Source organism: Stegodyphus dumicola, chromosome 4, assembly GCF_044657685.1.
Source record: "Stegodyphus dumicola isolate Sdum_Otavi_A_Nest chromosome 4, ASM4465768v1".
Taxonomy (NCBI): Eukaryota; Metazoa; Arthropoda; class Arachnida; order Araneae; family Eresidae; genus Stegodyphus; species Stegodyphus dumicola.
In genome coordinates, this window is record NC_140771.1 from 25,788,503 (window position 1) to 25,816,209 (window position 27,707).

General features: G+C 32.7%; 1 protein-coding gene across 2 annotated transcripts in view; it reads left to right on the forward strand.

Annotated features, from left to right (window-relative positions):
• Nucleotides 1-27,707, forward strand: part of Cbp53E (Calbindin 53E) — a 479,040-nt gene that overhangs the window by 230,524 nt on the left and 220,809 nt on the right. For both annotated transcript variants that reach the window (XM_085814625.1, XM_085814624.1), the window contains exon 2: nucleotides 13,766-13,851. In XM_085814625.1, coding sequence (XP_085670751.1) covers nucleotides 13,766-13,851 — 86 coding nt within the window. The remainder of the gene's footprint in view (nucleotides 1-13,765; nucleotides 13,852-27,707) is intronic.

Here is a 27,707-nt window from a genome sequence, read left to right on the forward strand (position 1 = left end):
ACAAAATTCCAGAAAGGATTAAGCATGATTTAATTCGCAATAATAAATGAAGGCGTTATTTTTGTGTTGCGAAGCTTAGTCTCTCTAGATTGGCAACAAATCTACAATTCTGCTGTTTCAAATGTAAACAAATATGTCTGGCATGTTATTTAAAATTTAACCGCACTTAAACAGCTTTTAAATTATTGATAATTGTACAAATATTGCTTCCAGAATTACGAAAGGCATAAAAACCTTAACCGGAAGATAAGAACAACATAATTCAATCATTTTTAAAGCAAAAAATGTACAATTTACAAGCATATAAAAGTAAAGAAACTGAGATCACTGAGCCGGGTAACAGAGTGGATATATATATAAGTATATTTATATACGTTTGGTGCGGCCGATTGCAACCAAAATACGAGGTGCACATCTACATGTTATGGCAGTCCTATATACCAAATTTCAATCTGAGGCTATACTCGTTTTTGAGTTATGCGAGATACGTACGTACGTACATACGTTTGTACAGACGCCACGGAAAATTCTCTTCAGAATTCATTTTAAAGCAGTTTTATAATTTTTTTGGAGGAAAAGAGTCTTTTATTCTGTCCTTACGTAAAGATGTCACGCAGAAACTTCGTTAAATTGCATTCGATAGCGGTCAAAATGTATATTTTCGTTGAAATATGCTGCCTGAAACTTTTCGCTATTACAGTACTTCTTTTTTACTTCGTACAAGGAAGTAAAAATAAAGCGCCTACCTACAAATCATCGCATTACGATAATAACGTAGACATGTGTCTTTCAGCATATATATGCATGCTTTAAATGCAACATCATATAATGATTTATAAGCGAAAGTAAGCACGAAGAATATTTTCACATATTTTCATATTTTTGTATTACTTAATAGTTTTTATTACTAAAATGCAAGAAAGAAATTTTAGCATTCAAAAGCTGAAAATGAGTGGAAAATTATTTCTTTCTAATATGTGTTTTCATAACTAACAACTCAACATCCAAACGAGGCTGTATATAGAAATGTTAACGACCCTTTTAAGAAAACGAATGAGTTAAAACAAAACAAGTCTTAATTTTTACTAAAGAATATCGCATTAACAAAAGTAAAGGAAAATAATTTTACATTTTGATAATCACTTTTTAATAAAGGTAACCTCACGCAATTGCTCATCTTCCTTTTTCTAATTTTATTAAACTATAGTTTTCATGAAAAGCTGGCTTTAATTAAACATCAATACGTACGTATTTCTATAAAGCATTAATTTTCTACTCATTTTCAGTTTTTGAATGCTAAAATTTCCGGCTTGCATTTTTAACAAAATTATTATTAATTAACCCAAAAATTTGAAACAGTGAGGTATGGAAGTAAAAATATTTTTTGTCCTTACGTGCGCTCACGTGTCATTATGCAAGAAAGCATTTGCAAATTATTAGATTGAAAAGTCTTGAAAATAATAAATAATATAAGTCTTGAAAAATATAATTCTTGAAAGCACATGTATGCGTTATTATCGTCATGCGATGAGTTGTACGTGTTTTATTTATACCACGCCATTTTTTACGGCGAAGTTTTAAAGCTGCTTTGTTTTTCAATAGCTTTGTTTACGACGACGATGTTTTAGAACTGCGATGTTTTTCCCATTTGCTTTCTTTTCTCCCACGATGTTTTTTGCGACGGTGTTTTTCGCCTTGCGTTGTTTTCTCCGCGACGTTTTCATCCGCTATGTTTTCGCCTCTACTAATTTGTCATGTGTGAAAAGTTTCAAGAAAATAGGTCTTTCGAAATGAGCAGAAAATTAATATCAAGATTTTACCTAAATGAGTTAATAAACAAACTTAGAAACAAATTAAGATTAGGTAAGGTTATTTAATTACGGCAAAGCCTCGAGGGCTATCTGCCTAAGGGGAGGGATGCCTTCCATTTGCTTTCTTTTCTCCCACGATGTTTTTTACGACGGTGTTTTTCGCTTTGTGTTGTTTTCTTCGCGACGTTCTCATCCGCTATGTTTTCGCCTCAACCAATTTGTCAGGTGTGAAAAGATTCAAGAAAATAGGTCTTTCGAAATGAGCAGAAAATTAATATCAAGATTTTACCTAAATCAGTTAATAAACAAACATAGAAACAAATTAAGGTTAGGTTAGGTCATTTAATTACGGCAAAGCGAGGGCTATCTGCCTAAGGGGATGGATGCCTTCGTGGAGGACTTTCTAAGGGGAACTGGCTCGTATACACGTTACACATGGGGAAAACCACGAAAATACCCATGCAGCCAGCCCGTTCGCGGGATTCGAACCTCGGACCGAACTGCCAGTGTTCAGCGACTTTACCGCTCGGCCGCTGGTGGGCAGAAACAAACTAAACAAAGTCATGTAAAAGAAGTCTGTAAAAAACAATACGCGAAAAAGTTTCTCTTCGTAAAAGAGCAGACTTTCCACATTTCCGGTGTAAATGCAGTCTGAAAATTTCTTACTGTAATACATTACTTCGAAAATTTTACCATTAAAGGTCGAAAAATTTAAAGAATTTTTTTAACTTCAAAATCTAACGATTATACGATTATAAATTTAAAATGAAATAAATATCTCAATTTGCTTTCCATATTTTAGTTTAACGGCTCAAACAATTTTATGGCAATCAGTTACGACAGGGCTACTGTAGTTTAAGAATTAGTCTGCCAGAAATTAAGATATGAAATAAAAAATTCTTTTATTTAAAATGAAATACTCAAAATAATAGAGTCGAATGGCCGGCAAAAACTTTTGCCTAACAATATTTCATTGTGAACTAATATCCTGTGTAGATACGGGAATTTACTTAATTATTAAAACGCTTAATTATTCAAGACGTAGCTGTGCATTTATTTCAATTAATGTCTTATTCAAGAGGCTTAGAACACATATTTTCGTCAATTGGCATCTGATTTTGCCAAGGCAAGGAAAGTGAAAAAACACTTAAGGCATATTTAAAAGCAGATTTAAATTTAAGACAGTTTTATTTGCATTAAATTCTTCCATTTTGTATGAAGATATTTTAGCTCGTCTATAAAATCCATTATTTTTGTTGGAATCTATAATATTAGGCCTACATTTACATGGGTCTGTAAGGTGATATTTTAAATCATAAACAAAACGTGGCAGACGTATACTGAGGGAAGACCAAACATAAATATTGTTCCATTACGACTAATGGTTCGATGGTGAAAAGATAATTTCCCAAAGCAATTTACTTAATGCATTTCCGCTGCAGTTTTGGAATCGTGTTATTCTTAGCATGCAAAGAACGAGGTGTTACCATCTGTGTGCTATCTCTTGGTATTCGATTAGGCTTATATAATGGGATAATTTTATAAACACCATATAACAGCACTCAGGCTGAAAATGCACTTTTCATGTTTAAAGCTGTTTCGTTAATTTATGCTTTATACAGAAATTCGCTATTTTTATTAATGCATTTTCTAAAATGCTTGTGGCAGTTGCTTACTGAGCAGCAACATGCTGGCAGATTTGTAACAAGCAATAATTATTATTAGTTGAATCGAAGTAAATGCAGTTGCTAAATTATCCTAACTATTAATTTTGAAATTAAAGGAAGATACACTGCGCAAAAAATGGGACAGTTCAATATCTCCTATTCTACTGGGCCGATTGACGAAATTCAACTTGCGTTTTTCGTATCTCGAAAGCGCGTCTTAGGATGTGTATTAGATTTATATATAGCATTGTTCTAATTTAGGTATTTTGACACAAAATCGAACTTTTTTTGAAATGACATACAAAGTTTTTTCCATATTTCGATCCTACGATTCAAATTATGCAAGTGCGTAAAAATAGCAAGAGTAGTTTTTAAAAAATTAGCTCTCAAAAGTTTAGCTGTTGAGTTTGGTATATATTTATTAATCTCTCTTTTTTTATTAAACTCATTTGATTCTTCCTTTCACATTTCAAAATTTAGGTTCATTTTGAATAAAATTCACCCATTTATTATAATTTATTTTTATATATTGTATTTTTATATAATTTTTGTAAGTTTTTCAAAAAATATATGAATTATAATCTATAAAAGTTTTACCATCATCTTAAAGCAGATGTATTTCTAAATATACCTGCAAAAAATTAGAGTTTTACATTCAAAGTTTCCGAAGATATACATGAATTTATATATTGGCACGTTTTGAAATTTGGCATATTTGTTGAAAGCGATAAAACATCAAATGTGGTTTAGTCACTTTGCTATATTATTTGAAAGTAGGAACGATGTGACTTTTTCCCGCTACTGCACAATGGAAGGGAAAAGAAAATAGGTTGCCATATATTAAGACGTTAGCCAAGTAAATTATTTTTGGCGCAAACTGAAAAAAATACGCCAAAATAAATTTTAGAATTTCTCCATAAATTTCTCACCAAAAATTACGAAATTTTAGGCATTATGAGTCGTAGAACCGAAATATGCAAAGAATTGGTATGTTAATTCAGAAGAAGCCCGATTTTCTGTCAAAATAACTATGTTAGAATAATGCTATATATAAATCTAATATATATCCTAAGTGGTGCTTTCGAGACAAGAAAAGCGCAATTGGAATTTCATCAATCTGCCCAGTAGAACGGGAGAAGTAGAACTGTTTTCTTTTTTCTTTTTTCTTTTTCTTTTTTTTTTTTTTTGCAGTGTACATATACAGCGTCCACAGATCTTGGGACTAACTTCATACGTAATAAAAATTGAAGAAAATAACCTTCCTAATTCTTAACCTTCAAAATACAGTCCTTGTAATTTTCAAAAACTTTTGACGTGTTTATACAGCTGCTTGATTTATTCCCCTTTTTGGAGTAGTGTTTAAGTGTCTGGTTACGGTTTTTCGAATCTTAAAAGCGCTGTTAAAATAATGGTCTTAGGGGATACTTTATTTTAGGAAAAAAATGTAGCCTGCATGTGCTAAATCTGGTGAATCAGAAGCGTGGCTGGAATTTTTACGTTTTTGTTGCAAGAAATTGTTTGAGGAGAATGGAATTGTGTGGCGGTCCGTTATTATGCAGTAGCAACCAGTTACTCAGCGGGGCGTTTTTAGGCCTAACGCGAAAATTCTCTTCAGAATTTTATCTATTACATCTGAAATGTGACGTTTACCAACTGTTCCTCAAGAGCATATTGCCTGTCAGAACATGTCACTAGCACATAGAAGATTACCGAAGCCGAGATTCTATAACGATATTGATTACGATTTAGAGATAAGCATAACGACATTGAAATTTTTAAAGCAAAGTTTCGGTAGCCATGGTGATTCTTCTCTAGCCTGCAAAGACTGGCCAGTTGCTAGTTGCCCAGATGGTTAAGATGCGTGGTGGTATTCGTGTTTTTTTCATGTGTAACGAGAATACGAGCCATCATAAAATCTCCTATAAAGACATGTCTATCTACGCTTAGGCAAATAAATCCAGTGTTTGCTTTGCCATATTCTAGTAACCAACTTACTGTTGCATAGATGAAAGAAATTTCAGTTAACTTAAAGTAATAAAAATTATGTAAGACCCTCACTTGGTCAAGATCTGTCGAACATGGAAATTCACGATATAAAACATAAATTAACTTACCAAATATTAAAAAAAAAACATTATTGAGGATTTTGCTGAAATAAATGGAAAAAATAAATTTTAAATCAATGTACTGAAAATGAATGCAATATCTTTTATATTAATTTCGTTACAATTCATAATTTTTAACGTTAGTAATTTTAAGTGAATTATCCAAACCATACTTTCTAATCATATATTTCAGCTTAAACACATTTTGCGCATTAATTAAGAAAAACTGCGATTAAAATTATTGTAAAATTTATGTCTAATTTTACTTAGTGCATTTCCACGTTTTTGTGTTAAATGCATTCCTCGCATTTTTGTATTAAATAAATTAAAAATATACAAGTATAATTGATTTGTGTTTTATATAGGCGCGCAAATTTACCCAATTTCCATAATTGAAAAAAAATACTGAGTCACGGGCCTTGTCGGCCACTGATAAGTATGACAATATTTCGAAATTTTTATAATGCTTATTTATTAATGAGGACATAAATAAAATATTGCAGTTATTCATTAACTTTGCATATTATTTTTAAAACTGAAAACCTAACAGCAACATATTTGAATAGATGTTTTACAATGGAAAGGCTTCAATTCATAAACAAACAGAACACCCTTTACTTCGATGTTTAAAAATATTTAATTAACTTTAAAAATATTTTTCACAAAGGATGGTATCAGACAGAAACATGAATTACAAGCTTTCTTTTTAATTTGTTTTCGAACAGAAGAATGTATCAAACACAAAACGGAACTGCTATTATGTCGAAGTCCTTTCCCGCTTTGAAGTTATGCTTTTATAATTTTTACAAGAAGAGAAGAAGTTTGTAATTAATCCTTAATGCAGTCCTTTATGGTTTATGAAAGACATTTTTGTTATGTTTCTTGGCAACGCTTCGTTAATAGGAAATTCTTTCAAATTTTATGACGTCAACTTTGATGTTCTTGCTTGCAATCCTACACCATTCTCCTGCACAGAGTTTATTATTATTACTTTTTTTTCCAAAAACGAAGTATAGCTTTTATCTGAAACTTTTTCATCTTAACGAGAACTATTCTCTTCCTGGCTGAGAAAGATAACCTTATTACCTTCTTTTTCAGTTTTTCTTTTCTCTCCTTTTTTCCCCAATACTTCATTTCGGAGTCCTAGTAAATATCTATAAGAAATGGAGAAGATAGATGAAAATGGGAAGACAAACTTCGTGACGTTTTATAAAGATTTGGCTGGGAGGGGGCTGAGCAGTCGCCATTTTCTTGCTCCCTTTCCTGCGCGTGGTCCTGAAATGCTTTGAGTAATGATGTGTATAGGAGGGGACTTTTCTAAGAGCGAAAATTTCTTCTCGAACTTGGAATGACCCCGCTGCGAAAGAGATTTCGGAACTAAATCCCCTTTATCCTTTATTTCTCCATTTTTTAAATGAAGAGAAAATAATGTCTGTTATACTTGGCCTTTTTAACTTAGCTTGAAAAGTAAAGCAAGCATAAAATCGGTGTTGGTTGTAACTTTGGGCTATGTTCATTTAATCTGCAGCGTTAAAGTGTAAACAATGTACAATGGAAGCCTTTTCCCGCGAGGACAGCCTTTTTTGTATGGGAATATTTTTGTACCCCAAAGAAGGCGTATTGTAATCGGATGCTAAACAAAATCACGCCATAGCAGAATAAAATTCGTTGAGAAGATCGTGTCTATGAAATGGAAGTTGATGAGCATGAAAAGCGTTTTATATCAACCCCCTGATCAAACCATAAGACCCCTAATTTTTTTCCATGTGTTTCGTGTGTAAAGGATATTAAGAGTACTGCCATTTGGCCGAATGGAATATCTTTAATTTGTTTTTTATATTTAATCAATGTCTATTGTTTGAACAATTGAACAATTAAAATGCAGTGTTGCCACTACTCGTAACATTAAAATTCAAATTATTGACTGTGTGTTTTCATGTGTCACTGAATCTTAGAATATTACCAACTACTGAAATTAAAAATCTTTGATTTATTTTTTAAGACTAATGAGACCGTTACTGATGAAAAAAGAAGCAATATAAAACAAATATGCTGCCATTACTGTAAAGGTAAGAACTTTCATTTGTAGAGTCATTAGGAGTTTTTGGAAGGATGAAAGATGACGAATGAACAATCGAATCTCGGACCTCTAGAATACGCGCCCAGCGTGCAGTCCACTACACCACGAAGGCACACTAAGAAGGCGGGAGAAATACCTTATATACTCCCCCTTTTAAAGGACGACTGGGGTTTTTAGGGGACCCAATCGCCAAATCCTGCGTGTGGAGAATTAACATCCACCATCCTTTATAGCTCGGGCCCCACTGTAGATAGATTAGGTATTTTTGAAGCAGGAGAGATGAAAATTTAACAACGCCTTCGCCGGGAATCGAACCGCGGACCTCTGGAATACGCGCCCAGCGTGCAGATCACTACACCACGAAGGCGGGAGAAATACCTTATAAATTTACCTTATGTACTCCTTTGAACATTGCTTGTTCTAAAAGCGTTGCTTTTAAGAAAAATAGAAGCTCTCTAATTACGTTTTAAAATTAAACCAATGTGTTATTAAATGATAAACTGAGCAATTTAAAAGCAATAAGTGCAGTTTTTAATAATTTAATTTTTGTGTTAATTTAGTGTTTTTAGTCTTGAGGAATTATCTTTGTTAACTTTTGAAGTAATTCTCATCTGCATTTGCTTTGCTTCAAAAAGATCTTGAAAAAAAAATGTAAAAATCTGAGTTATTAGTGAAGTATTCTTATTGAATTATAAAAATGAATTTTAAGATTCAAGAGTTTTAATTATGAACTTAGTGTTTCTTCTTAATAAATACACGTTTTTTTTTTTAAAGTACAGTATTCTTAATTTTGTTTCTCATTCACGGCATTTTGAGTTTTGTTTTAATTAAATTATTTGAGTTTTAAACCAAGTATTTCTCTCCTTCTCACTCCTTTTTATTTATCTTATATGAAGGATTCAAGAATTTCGAGAAATGAGTTATTCGATAAATTTGGGAGCGTTTTCGGATTGGACTCGAGAACATTTAGGTTTCATTCCATCTCTGATTTAGGATAAATCGATATAAAACGTTCTGTAACATAAAAATACTAATGAAAATATAACATACTGCAGGATTTTGAAAAAATTGCTTTAGGACTTTTATTCTACCTTCAATAATTAAAATAATTACTATGTTCTACCTAGAAGAAAAAAATTATTATCAGTAATTAGTATTATAACATTAAAGGCGGGAGTCGTAGTACTACGATTTATCTCGACTGTAGCTTAAAGGCGGGAGTCGTAGTAATACGATTTGTCTCGAGTGTAGCTTGCGCATCTCGACTATAGGTAAAGGTAAAAGTAAATGTATGGGGGACACCAGGGATGTACCATAGGTCAACTGGTAATGCCTTCCCATACTAACTCTTTGAGAGGGAAAAAAAGGGGGGGTAATTGCAAGTTTTATAAGAATTTTCATAGACTGAAGCTTTTCAAAAGGTCTAAGGTTTGCCTATTATGGTACATCGTGCAATTCCACAGTACGCCCCGCATCCGGTATTTATTAAAAATAATGGTATAGGGCATAAGTAGATTACAAAATAGTAGGAATACAATTTGAGATTCACAAGACAAATTGAACATCTGATTTGGTGCAACAAAAATAGGAGATAAACATAATTAATAAACATAATGAGATAATTATAATTAGTACTGGCAACACAATGTTAAATGAATTGTTATAATAATGCTAAAGAGGTGGGTGTACATGGGTTATTTCAGATATATCGGTTTATTGCAGTTTATAAAGTTCACGAGCGGTTTTGTCTATAATCACAGCATGCAAAAGTTCACTAAGTTTAAACTGTATGTGAACTTACACTTGACAGAGATCTAGGCCCGTAGGAAGAGAGTCGTTGCATAATTTTCTGAAACTTTGGATATTGATGTTTATCTTTAATTAAAAACCTTTGGAATGCCAGGAGGTCAGTTCTTGGGGATTTTATGTGAATATCCTCAGTTAAGGGGCATGAGAAAACGTAATTAACAGGAGTTCCCTGTTCCCCACATATACAGATACCAGAAATTGCCAAATTTCTTGCGTAGAAATATGTGGGGAAGGGTCCATGTCCTGTTATAAAGTAATTTAGGGAAGGATTCGAGTTCAGAGATGCGAAGCTTACATTGGACATCAAGTTATATGTGCGTCTTCCCTCGACTATAGCTTGCGCATTTATCTCGACTGTAGCTAGTGCATTGATAAACCACATTGCGCAATCCATGCTCCACTTTACATTTGTATTTAGTATGTTTTGTGCTTTGAAGCTATTCGGTTATTCAAATCCTACTTACAGTAACTTTTGAAATTCTTCAATATGGTTTCACGTGAAAATAATGATATATATGCAGACGATTTGATGGACACTGAAGAGCCACAACCTGGTACATCGAACTCGGCACCACGGACTCCACGATATAAAATTGATCCGCCTGGACGTTTCGCTAGACATCAAAAAGCACAAATTAATTCGAAATTAGAAAATAGAGACAAAAAGCTATATGCCCAACGAAACTGCGTAGTTTGTGCGACACATAAAAAAAAAGAAAGTTGACTTGCTTCAAATGCGAGTTTTGCAATGCACCTCTTCACCGTGGCGAGTGTTATCAACATTATCACACTCATAAAAATACTAGATTCTTCTCTTAAATATGTACTTTAAAACATTTTTTTGTAATTAGTGTTTAGTTCTTTTTTAATATTTCTTGTAGTTTTAAGAGTTTAAATAAGCTATTTTAATTCTAAATGTTTTTATGATTACACAAAATATCGCCCACTTTAGGTCGAAAAACGAGGCGAAGCGGTCGCCGCATTACCTAGCATACTTTCATCAAGATCCCCCGCCTTTAATGTGTTATCAGTATAAAAAGAAAACAGGATTCTGTTGTGTTAATGTATAATAAAATCTTGTCATCCCGAAAAACGTTGTGAAGCTGGAACTGACATCTGTCCTCACAGTTTTTGTCATCAGTACATCTAGAGTACATGCAAACAAGTATCATTTTTATACGAAGCAATCATTGTATAAAAAATATATTAAGTAGATTCTTTTAAATAGATCTTCGTTAGGGTAATAATAGAATGCAGAGCAAATTTTGGTGGATATTTCTGGTGATTGTAGAGGATATTTAGAACTGCCACCAACATCAAATGTCCCTTCCTATTTCTCTAAACTGTATTGCAATGTGTGCCGTTTAAACGGGATAGTGGTTAGTGACTCCGACACCCGTACCGAATGGCCAGGGTTCGAATCACGGAGAAATCATGCGTGTTTGTTAATGTATATCTTCACGGCATGGGACACTCTAAATATATGGCTAGTCAAAATCCTTTCATGTAGTTTGGTGATAGGGGAAAGGTGTGGGAGACCCTCAGACCCATTCTCCGGGTTACTGTCTCAAAATTAGGAGGGGGGACTAGGAAATAAAAGTACTCCCATTTAGATGGCGCTCAAGGCTCTTGCCAGTGACAGACTTAATCTTGTGCTATTTGTCACGATAAATTTTCTGGACTTGTTCTGATGATGAAATCAGACAAATTAGATTAGTTACAACATAAAAGCAACAGTTATTGTAATTTTTAATTATTATTTCCATATTTAAATATCTTTGCCTACCAGTGAATGAATGGATAAGACCGCTGAACACTAGTATTTATCTAATTTCAAATTTCGGGAAAAGGTTTGTCTGCGCAGGATTTTTTTATGTTTCTTCCTATAGATATGTGTGTGTGTGTGTATTTACGATATATATATATATATATATATGTAATAATAAAATTTCTATAGTCAAGAATACACTTAAAATTCTAACTGTATGTTCTTTTTCATTTTTAATGGCTATGGCCTCATATTAGAAAGTACGTGGAATTAAATTCAAAGCCCCGTAGTCAAGTTGTTTTTCCCACATTTTCTACAAGTACAGTTATAGAATGTTCTGGAAATATTTAAAGCGAACTGGATTGGCTGACGAGGCTGACATCATTTCTTGGAAGCTCCGCCTTTCCAGGGGCTATAAAAGGACTCACAAAGGAATATCGGGGGCTTTTTCTTAAATGTCACGATGCAGTAAACTTCATACAAAAAGTTATTAGTAATTCTTTTTATTTACTCCGGATATCTGATTTTGTAACTACTATTTCTCCTGAATAATAATAAATGGATCCTGTTTTTTAAACTTATCGTCTGATAATTTAAGCTACGACAAAAGCTGGTTCATCATCATATATATATATATATATATACGTGAATATGAGACAGTGTCTTTTAAAGGTCCTCCACGTTACTTCTCTTTATTTAGACAAATAGCTGCTGCATGCTCTGACGTGCTCGATTAACACTCAAACGTTTTTGTGATGTCAAAATACCTTTTCCGAACTTAGAATGTTTCACAGAAGCAACTGGCATTCCATCAGAAAAAGGAACAGAGTAGCAGAGTAGAGTTAAGATAACCTTCAAACTTCGAAACTAACGGTTACGTGGATTATTGAATTTTGAGACGTCATGTCATTTTGAGGTCATGTTTTCCTGAGTTTTGTTTGCATTTTAATACCATTTCCATTTTAATTTTCATTTATTTTATATTATTATTACTTATTTTATATTATTTCATTCATTTATTTTTCCATTTTAATTTTCACATTAAATGTTTACACATGAATAATCATTCACCCATTAGAAGTTATTTAATCAAGACTAACTACAAAACTAATGTAATTTTTAAATATAAAAAAAATCACACAGAGAAAATTATTATGAGCGCAAGAAAAAAAATCTAATGAAGTGAAAAATACTTTTGTTATATACTCATGTGTTGTAAATGACCTGGATTTATTAAACGAAAATTTCTCTTTAGCTCATTTCCTTACCATGCTTCACATTTCTAAGGTTAGGAAGATCTTTTTATGTATTATTTCCAAGAATTTATCCTTAATCGTTGGCGATGTAAGGAAGCTTCTTCCCCATGAGGAACAATGCAGATCAAATGCAAGATGTATAAAATAGAAATGAACTCCTCAAAAGTTTCTAACAGGTAAATGTTTGTCACTTTAACCACTTAAATGCAAAATTAATGAAAATAAAAAAAATCCGTCGGTCGTCCAAACCCAAGTTGGGTCATTTTTTAAGTTGTGTTGAAATAAAAGGGTCTTATACACCCTCCTTCTGATTTTTGTTTTGCTTCACAAGGCTAGTAGAAGATAATTCTTCATTAGACCTTTTTAAAGCCTTTAGTGTATTTTCCCAAAGAGATATAGACTTAACAAACTTTTAGAGAATTTGCGTTCTAAAACACACTAGCAGACTACAATACTAACACATAACCAACTGTTAAACTATTTGCAAAAGTTAAAAATACTTGTAGTTTGTATTAAAGAACCGCTTGACTCTAGAAGGTTTCTAGTCATTATTCTGATACGTTTAGTAAAATCATTAGATCTTGACTCTAAAATAAACTTCATGCTAATACTTATAACGTATTAATTTAGAAGTCAAACAGCAAAAATCAGCGTTATATTTTCAAATTTTTCACAGGACTAGTTTCGATGGTTTTACCGAACCATCATCCTCAGTTGCGAAAGCGCAAATGAACGAGATAAGATATAATGATTAGATAAGATAAGATAAGAAAGCCTGGACAGGAGATAAAGCACTGGCGCCATCTGTTGATGAAATCAGAACTAAAACATAATTTCTTTAAAGGCTGAATTTCTTAAAGACTCCTGTCCAGGCTTTCTAATCTTATCTTATCTAATCATTATATCTTATCTCGTTCATTCGCGCTTTTGCAGCTGAGGATGATGGTTTGGTAAAACCATCGATACTAGTCCTGTGGAAATTTGAAAATATAACGCTGATTTTTGTTGTTTGACTTCTAAATTAATATTTGTTGGAATGTTATTGTACCTTACTTGTAACGTATTCATAACGTTTCGAAGCTTATCAATTATCTGTGTAAAATTTTCAATGAAAGGTATAATTAAAGGTACTTACGTGTAAGAAATTTTCAGACAACTACAACGAAATCACAAAAAATAATGAAATGCATAGAAAAAGAAAAGAAATTAATGAAATGGAGAGACTCCTATGAATCTTGTAGATTAATAATTGAAATGTTTTTCTTTTAGGTAACGGATTCATCGAAGGACGAGAATTGGACAAATTTTTGAGAGAATTCGTATCCAGCGTCAATTTCACCGACGTCGAGCCCGAGGTAAGTTTTAAATTTATTTGACTTTCAGCATTCTTCGTAGCGTATTTCAAGGCGTAGTAGTAGCTGCAAACGCAGATTACATTGCTTCCCTTCTACCAAGATGTCTTATCGCTTTTGGCCAGGCTTATGAAACTAGTTTGATGAATACGTGCTATAAGTATTAAACATGTCAAATTTGTGCACAGGCTTTGCCAAAATATTTCCATAAGTTGTTTCAGCTTCTATTGCTTTAAACTTCGAAGAATATAAGAAAACAAAATATAGTCTTTTGGTTCATAATGCAATTCTGCAAAATTTATTTATCACCAAAATGAAATCTCTGTGTGAGTGATGTTCTCATGTAAAAGTGAGTTATGAAGAGTTTTTGGGGGCTTTGTGTTATGACAGGTAAGGTTCTAAACTTAGAAAAGGCGATGGAAAATTTCACCCTTGAGAAATATATGGTAACCATCAGTGAAGGTATGGCAACGTCTAGTTTCGTGCGAATTGAGGAACATCTTGGTAGAAAAATATTCAGGAAATGGTCTGTAAGTATAAAATGCATTGCAGGTATTCGAGATTGGGTACGTAGTTTAATTCAGAAAGAGCGAAGGTGACTTGTTCATTTTTAAAATATTATTATTACACTTAATGTTACTTAAAAATAAAATTAATTAAAATAATTATTAATTAAAATAATTTTAATAAAATTTAAGTTTGGGAAGTTTACAGTTTAATAACACACCGCCTTATTTTCCTTAGTTCTTCTCAAATAACCATACTGTATGAGGAATTATTTCATTCCTCTGTGCGTCTTGTCGATGTGTAAGTAGTAACAACCTGTTTTTCAGTTTACAGTTCCGTGGTTCGAATCATGGAAAAAACAAGGCTGATGCTACGTGTTTTTCATACAAAAAAAAAAAAAAAAAAAAAAAAAAAAAAACCGAAATTTTCTTTTAAACTGGCCTTTGAAATATGTGGTTATAAGGAAGAATATGCAAATCTAGATCTCCTTCTAAATTATGGCTTTTCCGAATTTTAACTATTACAATGATTTCTCTGTTAAGATCACCATCTGTAAGATTCAAGATAATTTTGCCTTTTGTGGAGATGATCACTTTAAAGTGTAGAGACATTAGATATTTTCGAAGCAGGAGAGATGAAAAATGAGCAGCGCCTTCGATAGGAATCGAAATATGCGCCCAGCGTGTAGACCACCACACCAGGAAGACATGCTAGGAAGGCGAGAGAAATACCTTATATACTCCCCCTTTTAAAGGGCGTCTGGGTATTTTAGGGGACCCAGTCGCCAAATCTTGAGTGTAGAGAATCATCTTCCACCACCCTTTTAGTTCGGGCGCCACTGTAGAGACATTAGGTATTTTTTGGAAGCAGGAGAAGTGAAAAATGAGCAACACCTTCGTCGGGAATCGAACCACGGACATCTGGAATGCACGCCCAGCATACAGACCCCCACACACACCCCGAAGGAATGCTAGGAAGGCGGGAGAAACACCTTAAAAAGGAAGCAAAGATCAAAGCCTATGCTAATTTATATCTTAGGCTATGCTGTTCATTTTGAAAATGCGGTCCTCTCAAAGAGGTTCAATAAATGATCCTGGTGTTTATAATTATTACAGATAACATAAAATGCTACGTTTACTGTATGGGGGTATTTGACTACAGAGTATGTTGCAAGAGAGAAAATTTATAGAGAGAAAGTTACAACAAACATAAATTTCAGTTTTAAATAGTGCATTTGGCTAAATTAATAAATGTATTGAGTCTGTGTACATTAAGAATTAACTGTCTCGCTAGATGCTATGAGCATTACTGATACTAGACATTTTCTGTAGCAAATGAAATGTTTAAAAAACTCTACTCTACAGATCGAGCAATTCAAGTTCGTTTTGAAGTTCCGAAAATGCAGACAAAATGCCGGGAAAAAAATATTTTTAACAACATTTTCTCAGCTGCTGAGGAGACAATGGAGCTTTACCGGAGGCACTTCATATGCGAAAAATTGGAAATTTAAGGTGTTTTGCAATAATACAATTAACACGATAAAAAGTGTCTGTGAATTTCGTTATATCACCCTTTATAGATGAATTGATGAATGATTCAGACGAAGATGAGAAGTGTAATATGACGCGTTTTAGGTTGATACTCACAACACGTGACCTCACTTTATTATTAGATGAACGAAATATTCGGGAATATTCTTCAGTATGTACTTCAATTTATTTTGTAGCTTATCTTTGACTTTATTTACATTGTAGGATTCTCCACTGTGTAATTCTAAGTTACCGCTGAAAGTGAAGAATCTTAAGAACTGATAAGCGAATAATCGCTTGAGTCCGTGTGACAGAAAACAACAAGATCGAAGTGTAAAATAACCTTTTATTATTCTAATCAAGTGTAACAGAACTCCGTCTTTTAGTTGTACAATAAAGCCGAAACTCGGGCTTCAAATTAAGAGACTAAGAATTAAATTAAACTAATCATAACTAGAGAGATATAGCCGAAGCTATCAAAATTCTAACAGAGTTGGCCCCTTAACGCTCATCGACTGCGAAGCTATCTAGGGCCTAAAGTACGGCCGAGCGTAATAATAGCTAACGAGAGAGTAGCCTAAAAAGGCGAACATATATATCTGGTATCTCTCTCACTAAGACAGTAGAACTTCGCGGTTAAATACCGCTCTTCCTCATTAGCATTCAGACGTGATTCTATAACTACATTCTGGCCGGAAGTGGTAAGTTGAAATTAAGAAGCGATACGAAAGGGCGTTTAACTCAAGATTTAAATGTTAATAAAATTAACATAAACCTTACAACATCTCACTCAGCGTTCGTGGTAGCATGTGAAGTTTGCAAGCTTTTGTGTGCTGGTTAATTTGTAACTTTCTATAATAGATTTGTATCCATTTTATAGCAATAAATCATAATGTAGTTTAGTTACGTAACCTCATAAACATTACATATATATATATTATAGAATAAAGTATTTATCACATTCAGCTATAAACTGAAAAATCTGTGGCTGGAATTCCGGAGAGAACACAGCTTATCTTTCAGGTTTTCTGCTGCGAAAATTCTAATCATCTCTATCGTGGCTCCCAAACTAAAATATGATGGAGAATAAATTACCACCACCAGAGTTCAGGCTACTGGGCGCATGTCTTTCCTCAACTGCCTTTAAATATAGTGTATGTAATTATTAATCCGATTCTTCCCATGCCATGCATCATTTCGTACTAGGATAAATGGTTAGCAAGTCTAATTATTAGAATGGAAAATTCTTGATTCTAATCTGCATTAAACCATAATTTATTTCTTACGTTTTCTAGCTTCAGAAATTCAAAATATTTTTACAGCGGGGAGTGAATTATAGTGCAGTGGACATAATTCATGCTTCTCTGCATTCGCCGTAAGTAGCGAAGAGTGTGAGAATTATTACAATCTTTCCTGCTTGCTGTGATGGTATAAGCGATTAACGCATTCAACTAGTTACATGGACGATAGGTGATTGGAATCCCAGCAAGGGTACAATTACATTTTCCCGTTTATCTGCTCCGAAATTCTAATGGTTTCTATATTACACTGCATTTTTTATTTTTTAGCCGAAAGGAGTGTTAGACCAGTAGGGATATTAATCTCGAAACGGCATTTTGCATCGGTTTAGTATAAATGACGTATCACTTTTTAAATTGTTACCACCAAATATTATCGCCCTGTATTATATTTAAGGAAATTATACAATGAAGAATCTGCATGAATGTATGTATTTTTCTTCCACTGTGAAAACAACGACGGTATCTAGAGCCATCAAATTGCGTATAACGTAATCCTCCAACCGAGCATGGTCACTTAGCTCGAATTTGAATTTCGAATATGTTTTATTATCTGCTTCATATTTTTTTTAAACTTTAACGATTTTTTTATTAACAAACTCAACGATTTTAAAGCGAGCAGTGGCAACCTATATGAAAAAAATTCATTTTTATCTCTAGGGCGGTAGACTGTCTACCGGAAATTTTAAAGATATGCTGTTTTTAAATATTTTGTGATATTGTTGTAGAATTGAATTTATGTGTTGTAAGTGTGAAGAACATGATATTTAATAAATACACAAAAAGTTAAAAACACGCCCTTTTAAGCGTAATATAATAGCTGAAAGTTTTCAGATTTATGTTTATTTTTTATCATTAGATTATCATTTTTTTATCATTAGATTATCATTTTTTTATCATTAGGTTATCATTTTTTATCATTTAGAGTTGAGAGAAGAAATGCAGAAAGAAACAAACCTTTTAAAACTGATATTCGTTTTTAATTGAGTTTTAACTTTCATCGTTTGGCAGTAATGAATATCTTTTTATTTAAAAAGAGCACTGAAGATTAGTATATACTATTTCTGAATTTACTGAGTCTTTTTAATGAAGCCGTATATGATATTTTTGAATTTAATCTAAAGTTTGTGAATCGCAAGCTTCTCTTCCCTTTCCTTTCACCATTTTTTTTTCATTTTTCTTCACATATAGCTTGAAATATCAATCGAGACTTCAATGAAAGTTTAACCCGATAACTTTCATTTGCTAACTGAAAATTATGACACAAAAAATAAAAAAAAAATTATTTTAAAAATTAAGCCCTGGCCCATGATTTTGATGTTTGTAACACCAGTTTTAAATAATTTGCACTTAAGATTTATTTCTTGATCATTTCCTGTGTTATTATAAACCATTAAATAGCACATGACATATTTAGTTTGAGCTACTAAACTTCCTCTTTCTACTCTTTTCTTTCTCAAGAAAGCGAAGGAAAGTAGAGATTGTACTCAAACCATCTGATCCTGTAAAAACAAATCTTGGGATACGGGATCTTAAGTAGTCAAGCCCCACAAGGACTTCGTTTGACATTTCTAGCATCTGTTACCCAATCCTGCGATGCCGAATCTTTGCGGACTAGCAAGCAGGAACATTCCGCTAACGATCCAGAGTTCCCACTCGTACCCACCGTTTTGGCTTCAAGGTGAGATCGAGGTCATTAGGTCACCGGCGAACCCTGAAAAGGCTGCTTCCTTGCAATAATAGGTATCTTGCAGCAAAACGGGATTCACAGATGAAAGTACGATTGTAAGAAAGTATCGGTATTTCATTGGACACTAGTTTTATGAAATAGTGTTTATATTATAAGCTAACTGAATAAAATAGTTAAAATATTTCGATACAATTAAAATATCGTTATAATTTGGATTAAAGTTTAAATCATTTGGATTTATTTTTAAAATTTATTACTGAATAAAAAAGATGTAAAATTCACCGGTTTCAGCTCTAATGTAATATTTGTGGTTGCAAAACTGGTTTGTTATTAACACGCGACGTAAATGAATCTAAAGCAATTTCTACCAAATTGAGATGAGGAAAAAACTGCAGTTTGATACATAAGAGTCGAGGTTAACGTTTAGAAATCAACTTAAACTGTGCAGATAGAATTTTGCAGAAAATGATAGTTTGTAAACATTTGCATTTTATTGCGATTAATGAAAAATAATTATAATGACATTCACCACTTAATACTTTTTGGGCGGTATGACTTTCTACGAATCACCTAATGTTTTGACGTTATAAGCATTCTTAGCAGAATCTTGGTTAAGGTTTTTGATTGTTTGTCCTGTTACGTTATGCATTGCTCATAAACGAAGTTTTTCGGATGTTGATATCTGTTAGATATATGTATCTGAATTGATTTTTCACGCTCTCCTGCAAACAAATAAGCTCCCAGAATGTTGCTATTTGATATTACATAAGATCATTAACTTCCAAATCATAACTGAAATTACATAAAGTCTTGAAGGAATTTAAAACAATAAAAGCATTGTTTTTATATTTTTTAAATTTTATTTATTAATTCTAAATTAAAACAATTTATATATGTTTGATTGATATAATTTATAACAACTCGAACTCATAATTTTATGAACATTTTCAGCATTTAGTTTAATTATTATGTAGGGTTTATATTTATTTTAACTAACATTTATTTTAAGTTTAAGCTATCTTTCCTGTCAAGCCCCTAGAATTGCCAATGCGTATGTAAATCGTAGTAGAACGCGCAGAGTATTCAAATTTTAGCAGAAGTAATTGAGTTTAAATAGAAGGGAAGCGAGATTGTAAGGGTGCTTCTTGAATCACGAGCGTGAAGGTTGCTTGGTAGAAAGTTTAAGAACCGCGCGTTTCGGCCTGTGTGCCTATTTCGACAGTTCGTCGAATCTTTCAAATTCTTAATGAAAACTTTTGCTGAATCTCATCTGTATCTTAGAACGCGGTTCATTTATTTATACTGCAAGCGGCGTAGGTTAAACCTAGGATAAAATTTTAGCTAAGTGTTCTGAGTATTATTTTCGCTGTTGTGTTCCTGCTTGCCTAAATCGCCGCCAATCAAAGTAGAAGATGAACACCTGACGTTAACAGAGTTACGTAAGTGTACAAGCAAGTATTGGTTTTTCCCATTCGAACACATAATGCTGTAGTTTCGCTTAGAATTTTTTCGGAATCGTAATACAGGCAATATATTGTACATTTATAGGAAGTTGTTGTAAACGAGAAGTCGAAACAATTGTTTTGTATTATTTTTAGTTGTTTAAGGCATTTATCTCGCTTTCTTAGCATACCTTTGTGGTGTAGTGATCAGCACGCTCGACGCGTATTTTAGAGGTCCATGGTTCGAGTCCCGGTGAGGGCATTGCTCATTTTTCATCTCTCATGCTTTCAAAAAATACCTAATGTCTCTACAGTTGTAATACCACAAACGGTAAAAAATATAGTTTAGTATTAGGTTTAACTAAACAAAATATAGTTTAGTATTAGGTTAACTTAACAAACTTTTAGGTTTTGCGTTTTATCTTGTGCTCATAACAAGCGTTGAAAGAAGTGATAGATTATAACCAGTAAAATAAACTCCTAAAGGTTAGTCATTTAGGTATATAGTAAGTAGTTTAGATAAGTAGACTTCTTTAGATGTTATAACCTTAGCACAGAACAACCCTTTACTTTTCTGTTGATATAATTTTTTTCTAATTGGCTTCATTGCGTTGAAACTCCTAATTTCATCTCTCTACTTTTTCCGTGTCTACTCAACTTATTCATTCTTTTCATCTCGCTTATTACAACTAAAGTAATTTCCGAGAAGTTCTTTTATTTATCTAACTACTTTCCTATGTAATTTCAAAGTTATAATGATCTGTGGGAAACAGCAGAATCATTCTTATGTTTTACGATCTATTTGTTACTTGCAGGCAAAAAAGCAGAAGTTGGTGAAGACAGTTCAGTTTTCTGGAGGATATTTTATATCCCCCAGACCCGATATTTTCTTGTAATTATGACTTACATTAGTTCGACGACTGATGACATCGTCGAGGCCATGTTTAAGAAAGGATAAGAGATCTAGTTTTAGAATCTTATAGCACGTGTTATTTCATATAGCTTAAGGAAACGAAGAATAATTTAATATATAATTATTATAATGGTGCTAGGTACAACATTATAATTATTACCTTAATATAAGTTTTGATATATATATATGTAATAATAAAATTCCATAGTCAAGAATACACTTAAAATTCTAACTGTATGTTCTTTTCATTTTTAATGGCTACGTTCTCTTATTTGAAAGTACGTGTAATTAAATCCACAGCCCCGTAGTCAAGTTGTTTTTCTCGCCTTTTCTACACGTACAGTTATAGAATGTTCTGGAAATATTTAAAGCGAACTGGAATGGCTGACGTCATTTCTTTGAAGCTCCGCCTTTCCAGAGGCTATAAAAGGACTCGCAAAGGAATATCGAGGGTTTTTTCTTAAATGTCACGATGCAGTAAACTTCATACAAAAAGTTATTACTAATTCTTTTTATTTACTCCGGATATCTGATTTTGTAACTGCTATTTCTCCTGAATAATAATAAATGGATCCTGTTTTATCAGACTTATCGTCTGATAATTTAAGCTACGACTAAAGCTGGTAGATCACACACACACACATATATATATATATGAATCGTAATGTACACTTAATAATCTAACTTTATATAATATATATAAGTTACGATTTATTAATGTCTTTCATTTATATTATTACATCCGGCATTAAGAAAGAATAATCATACTTGTAATTTATCAACTTTCCAATGTCTAAAAATACATTATTTTTGTTCTTATGAAGATAACATATGTTATTATGAAGGTAACATATGAAATAACATAAGATAACTTATGAAGAACAAAAATAATTATTGTAATTATTTTTGTTCTTATGAAGTTTTATTACTTTGGAATCATGATCTGGTAATCGAGATAATTTATTTAATTAATCTGGTAATCATTATAATTTCTTAAACCACGAAGCTTTTTTTCGTTTTTAATTAAGGCAAATAGTATTTATTGATAATCGGCTGGGCATCAAACATAAGTCTACCAGTATTTTATATAACATGAATTCTACGATAAGATTTTGTAAATAAGCTCTAAACTTTGAAAATAAATAAAGAAAAGAAAGAAAGAAAATCTGAAAGTGTATTCATTTTATATTACTCCGAAAGGAGCGTTTTGTTAACGTTTTGTGTGCACTTCCATTTATTAAACATTATGTTCTTCTAACTTAAACCACATAAAATTCAGTTCAGCAGAAATATTATAAAATATTTTTAAACAGAATTCCCATAGAAAGTCTCGCGCGCTGGAGATAAAAATATTTTTTTCCATACAGTGTTGCCATTGCTCGCTTTGAAATCGTTGAGTTTGTTAATCAAAAATTCGTTGAAGGTTTACAAAATATGAAATAGATAATAAAACAAATTCGGACTTCAGGATGCCCATGTTTGGGTAGAGGATTACGTTATTCAAAATTTCATGGCTCTAGGGCAAAGCACGGATGTTTGAAAGTGTATAATATCTGTGCGGCATGAGGACATTTAATATACTGGCAAGTCAAAAGTTATCTTGTATGGTTTGGTGAGAGGGGAGGAGTGGGTGATAGACCCTCGCATTCTTGCTCTAGGATGCTGTCATAAAAATTGGGGTGCAACTGTACAGTTAGTGCAGAAGAACTAGAGTTTCACCATTTTGCGAAGTTCGAACACCGCGCCCACGTCTTCCTATTTTGCATTTTTCTAACATGTAACTATTTTGTAACATTTTACCCGTCAGGAATGCTCCTTACAACACAACGTCTTTATAATTCACAGACAGATGCCCTACATTTACCAATCTATGATTATTAATTCTGCGGGAGTGGTAAATTTTAAAATGTCACACTTTGCAAACTTTGATTGTTCACATGCTTGATCATCCCTGAAATTCGATTGCAATACTCGTCGGGAAGTTTGATAGCTTTCCTTATTAACAGAAAATCGTTTTCTAACTGTAGACTTTATGATAGCGACGAATGGCAGACCTAATAAATGGAAAATGTAGTATAGTACCTATGCTTTCGACAACATGACTCAAAAATGTTTTGCTGATTTTCAGTCAATTTGAATCGACAATTTTATACCAAATTCAAATTGTTAAAAAATAGCTCATAATGATTAAATTTAAAATCGACATCCCAAATTTTGATTGAATTTACCTTTTGAATTAGCTATGAATGCTTGGCAATAAGATTACGAAACATTACTGCAAGTTCGAAGAAGATTCAAATTCTGTCAAAATTATCAATTATTAACAGCTATCATCTAATGATAATTTAAATCAATTTATATAACAAGTTATTATCCGTTCCCTTCTAATTTATTTTCAATTATCTCCTTCAGATCGGTGCATATATAGAGATAGCATACTGTTATTCGATTTCTTTAAACAACCAAATTTACCTCAAGTAACTGTAAAAACAATCAAATGGCTTATTATTCATTCTACCTTCAAATTAAATACGGAAATTGAAAGAAAAAAAGGTTTAGATTGAAAGCTATTTTGTAGCATGCCAACTTGACATTTACAAAAACTCAGAATTTTAACAAAAACAGAACTCCTCGGCTTGCTGGTAATTCAGAACCCAAGTTCAAATTAAACTATATCTGAACTACAGATTCCCAGTAACACCTTAACTGGACCATAAGTGTGCGTGAAGCAAAAGTGATTATCCGAAGCTTAAGCTGATAATTTATATTCAGCGAATGAGGTACTAAGGACTTTGACATTGTCAGACTGCCCATGATGCTAAGGTTGAACTATAAGTGTTCAGTTAGTCATACTGTTCGACCATTATAATCTTTTCCAGTTATTCGTTATGTTATTTTATGCATATATCATTACATGCTTTAAATTTTATACATTTTTACTTCCTTGCACGGAGTAAAAAGGAAGTATTGTAATCGCGAAAAGTTTCAGGCAGCATATTTCAACGAAAATATCCATTTTGACCGCTATCGAATGCAATTTAAGGATGTTTTTGCGTGATATCTGTACGCAAGGACAGAATAAAAGTCTCGTTTCCTCCAAACAAATTATAAAACTGCTTTAAAATTAATTCTGAAGAGCATTTTTCGTGACGTTTGTACGAACGTACGTACGTATCTCGCATAAGTAAAAAACGAGTAGCCTCAGAACGTTGGAATTTTGTAGGACTGCTATAACATGTAGATGTGCACCTCGTATTTTGGTTGCAATCGGCCGCACCAAACGTATATAAATATATTTATATATATATATATCAACTCTGTTACCCGGCTCAGTGATCTCACTTTCTTTACTCTTAATTGTACATTTTTTGCTTTAAAGATGATTGAATTATGTTGTTTTTATCTTCCGGTTAAGGGTTTTATACCTTTAGTAATTCTATGTGCAATATTTTTAGAATTATCAACAATTTTAAAGTTGTTTAAGTGCCGCTAAGCCTTTTTTTGACGACGGCCATTGCCAACCTAGAGAAACTTAGCTTCGCAACAACAAAGATAACGCTTCATTTGTTATTGCCAATTAAATCATGCTTAATCCTTTCTAGAATTTTTTCGAGGAAATAAGTGTTTAAGATTTACTTCGTAATTTTTAATATAGATATTTTGAGTTTTATGTATTTTTGGCTTCTCGCGAAGTGAGAACTGAATTAATTGAATGAGAAATACTCAATCGTCTGTGAAAAACTGTTTCTTTTTTGATTTGTTTGCTTAATTTCTTTTATACATCGTTCTAGCTTTATTATAGTATTTAAATAGAACATGTGGCAACGATTAGATAATTCCATTCTTTAAATAATATATATTTTGTGCATTATGAGTTATAATGGGAACGAAATATAATACTGTTAAGTGAATTTAGCGCCAGGGTGTCGCTATGGTAAACACATACTAGAGTAAATTTTAAAGAATGCATTTATTCTATTGTGGTTTATGCTCTATCAGCGAAGTAGATTTAATTCAATCCAATAAGTTTAAATGAAATGTAAGAAAAAATGCGTATAATTTAATATTTCGTACAAGGAATTCATGTGGTGTACACATCAGATTTTTTATTAAGCTAATTGCAACTGCTACTTCGTATTACATTATTTCAACTTTCGAAATATTTTATAGAAACGCTTTGCTTTCGTTATAACCGGAAACACTGGTTTATTCATTAGTATTGTCTCAGCACTTTTCTTTAGTTCCAGCGGCGAGCACGGTGTGCATCAAATTAATTTAAATAACAAAAAAATTCGAAAGTAAATGATTAGCCGTCTAGACTAGAAGAGAAACACGCTAATGTGACAATCAAAATCGTAAAAACAACCTTGTATTTAGCGTAAGTATAATGAAACACTCAATCGATTTCGAGGGCAGCTAAAGTTCCCTCCTTTTCAGGAGAAAGAAAGTTTAATTAAAGGTAAAAGCCTAATTGCCCCTCGCTCCCTATTTTAACTTCGCTAATTTTTCTTGTCCTTTATGCTTGATCAGATAGCCTGGCTCAGTAAACGTAGGTGGCCAGTGCAACTCTGATTAAAAATCCAGTTATAACCACGTGCAGTGCTGATAAGGACCACGTGTTTCTGAGATTCCTTCTCCTTTATTTTCTTTTTTCTTTCTCCTGATGAGGAGGGACCTTTAGCTGCTCTCGAAATCGATTGAGTGTTTCATTATACTTACGCTAAATACAAGGTTGTTTTTACGATTTTGATTGATTAACCGTCTGTACAGATTTCTCTTAAATATTGTAACACTATCTCTACAAGTTCTAAGTACAAATATTTATCATTATATGACCAGTTACGGTGGATAAATAGACGTAACAGATAGGTATCTATCGTTTGTCCACCAATTCGCCAATCTTCTGCAACACGAAGTTGATATTCTAAATTAGAATACGTCGATCGAGAGCTTCGTTATCACTTTCTAAAACGTCTCTCTTCTCCGTAAATTACCGGAAGTGCAGCATCGTCTGAGTCGGACCGAAATTACGAAATGAATTTCTGTTCCACGATAAAGTCAACGAGCAAGCTTTGGTGAGGGGGAACCTCCTAACGCCCCTTCCCCAAGCTAGAAAATGTGCTCCCAGAATCTACAAACACCGCTCTAACAAGGAGAAACTGCTGATGAAGGTTCGGACAGTCCGTTCCGAACAGATAAAGACTCCATCTGCCCGCAGGAAGCGGTGGAAGTGATAACAGCGATACATGAAAGGACTTTTGTTGCCTCGAGGGTCGATATCGCTACTTAAAACAGTCGATACTAATAAGTAATTCCGACGAGTGCTTATTGAGCATTCCCCCCCTCCGCAAATCATTCGATGTGAAAGCGATGTTAATGGGAACTATTCGAATGTTTATCGATATTTGCTATTAGATAGCAGTCTAATGAACTCGAAGGTGGAAAAATTTGCTCCAACTATGGAACACAATTCATAGTCTTTACGAAATTGCTCTTCATTAACGCTCAATATCTAAGGATCATCATCCCTTGCAGATACAGGAAAGTTAGTTATTCTCTATTGTAATGTTTAATCAAAGGTAAAAGCCTAATAATGGCGAACTTCAAACTATCTAATTTAAAAAACAAAAGAGAACCGAAAAAAAAGTAAATCTGCAGGCGATCACTTCGATTATAAGGAACTCCAGATTATAAAGTGATAATAAAACTATAAAAATCTGATGTATACACCACATGACTTCCTTGTATTGGAATATATAATTGGAATATCAAATTATACGCATTTTTCTTGCATTTCATTTAAACTTATTGGATTGAATTAAATTTACTTCGCCGACAGCGCATAAGCCACAATAGAATAAATGCATTCTTTAAAATTCACTCTAGTATTTGTTTACCATAGCGACACCCTGGGGCTAGATTCATTTAACACTATCAATAATTATATAACAGTTAATTTATATAATAATTATATAACGGAAACTAAGTTAACTGTTATATAATTCAATAATTATGTAACAGTTAAGTTATATATTTCTTTCATATTATAACTCATAATGCACAAAATTTATATTATTTAAAGAATAGAATTATCTAATCATTGCCACATGTTCTATTGAAATATTATATTAAAGCTAGAAAGATGTATAAAAGAAATTAAGCAAACAAAACAAAAAAGAAACAGTTCTTCACAGACGATTGAGTATTTCTCAATTAATTCAGTTCTCACTTCACGAGAAGGCAAAAATACATAAAAATTCAAAATATCTATATTAAAATTTACGAAGTAAATCTTAAACACTTATTTCCTCGAAAAAATTCCAGGAAGAATTAAGCATGATTTAATTGGCAATAATAAATGAATGCTTTATCTTTGTAGTTGCGAAGCTAAGTTTCTCTGGATTGGCAACAAATCCACTAGTCTCCTGTTTCAAATGTAAACATCAATGGCCGCCATTAAAAACAGGCTTAGCAGCAATT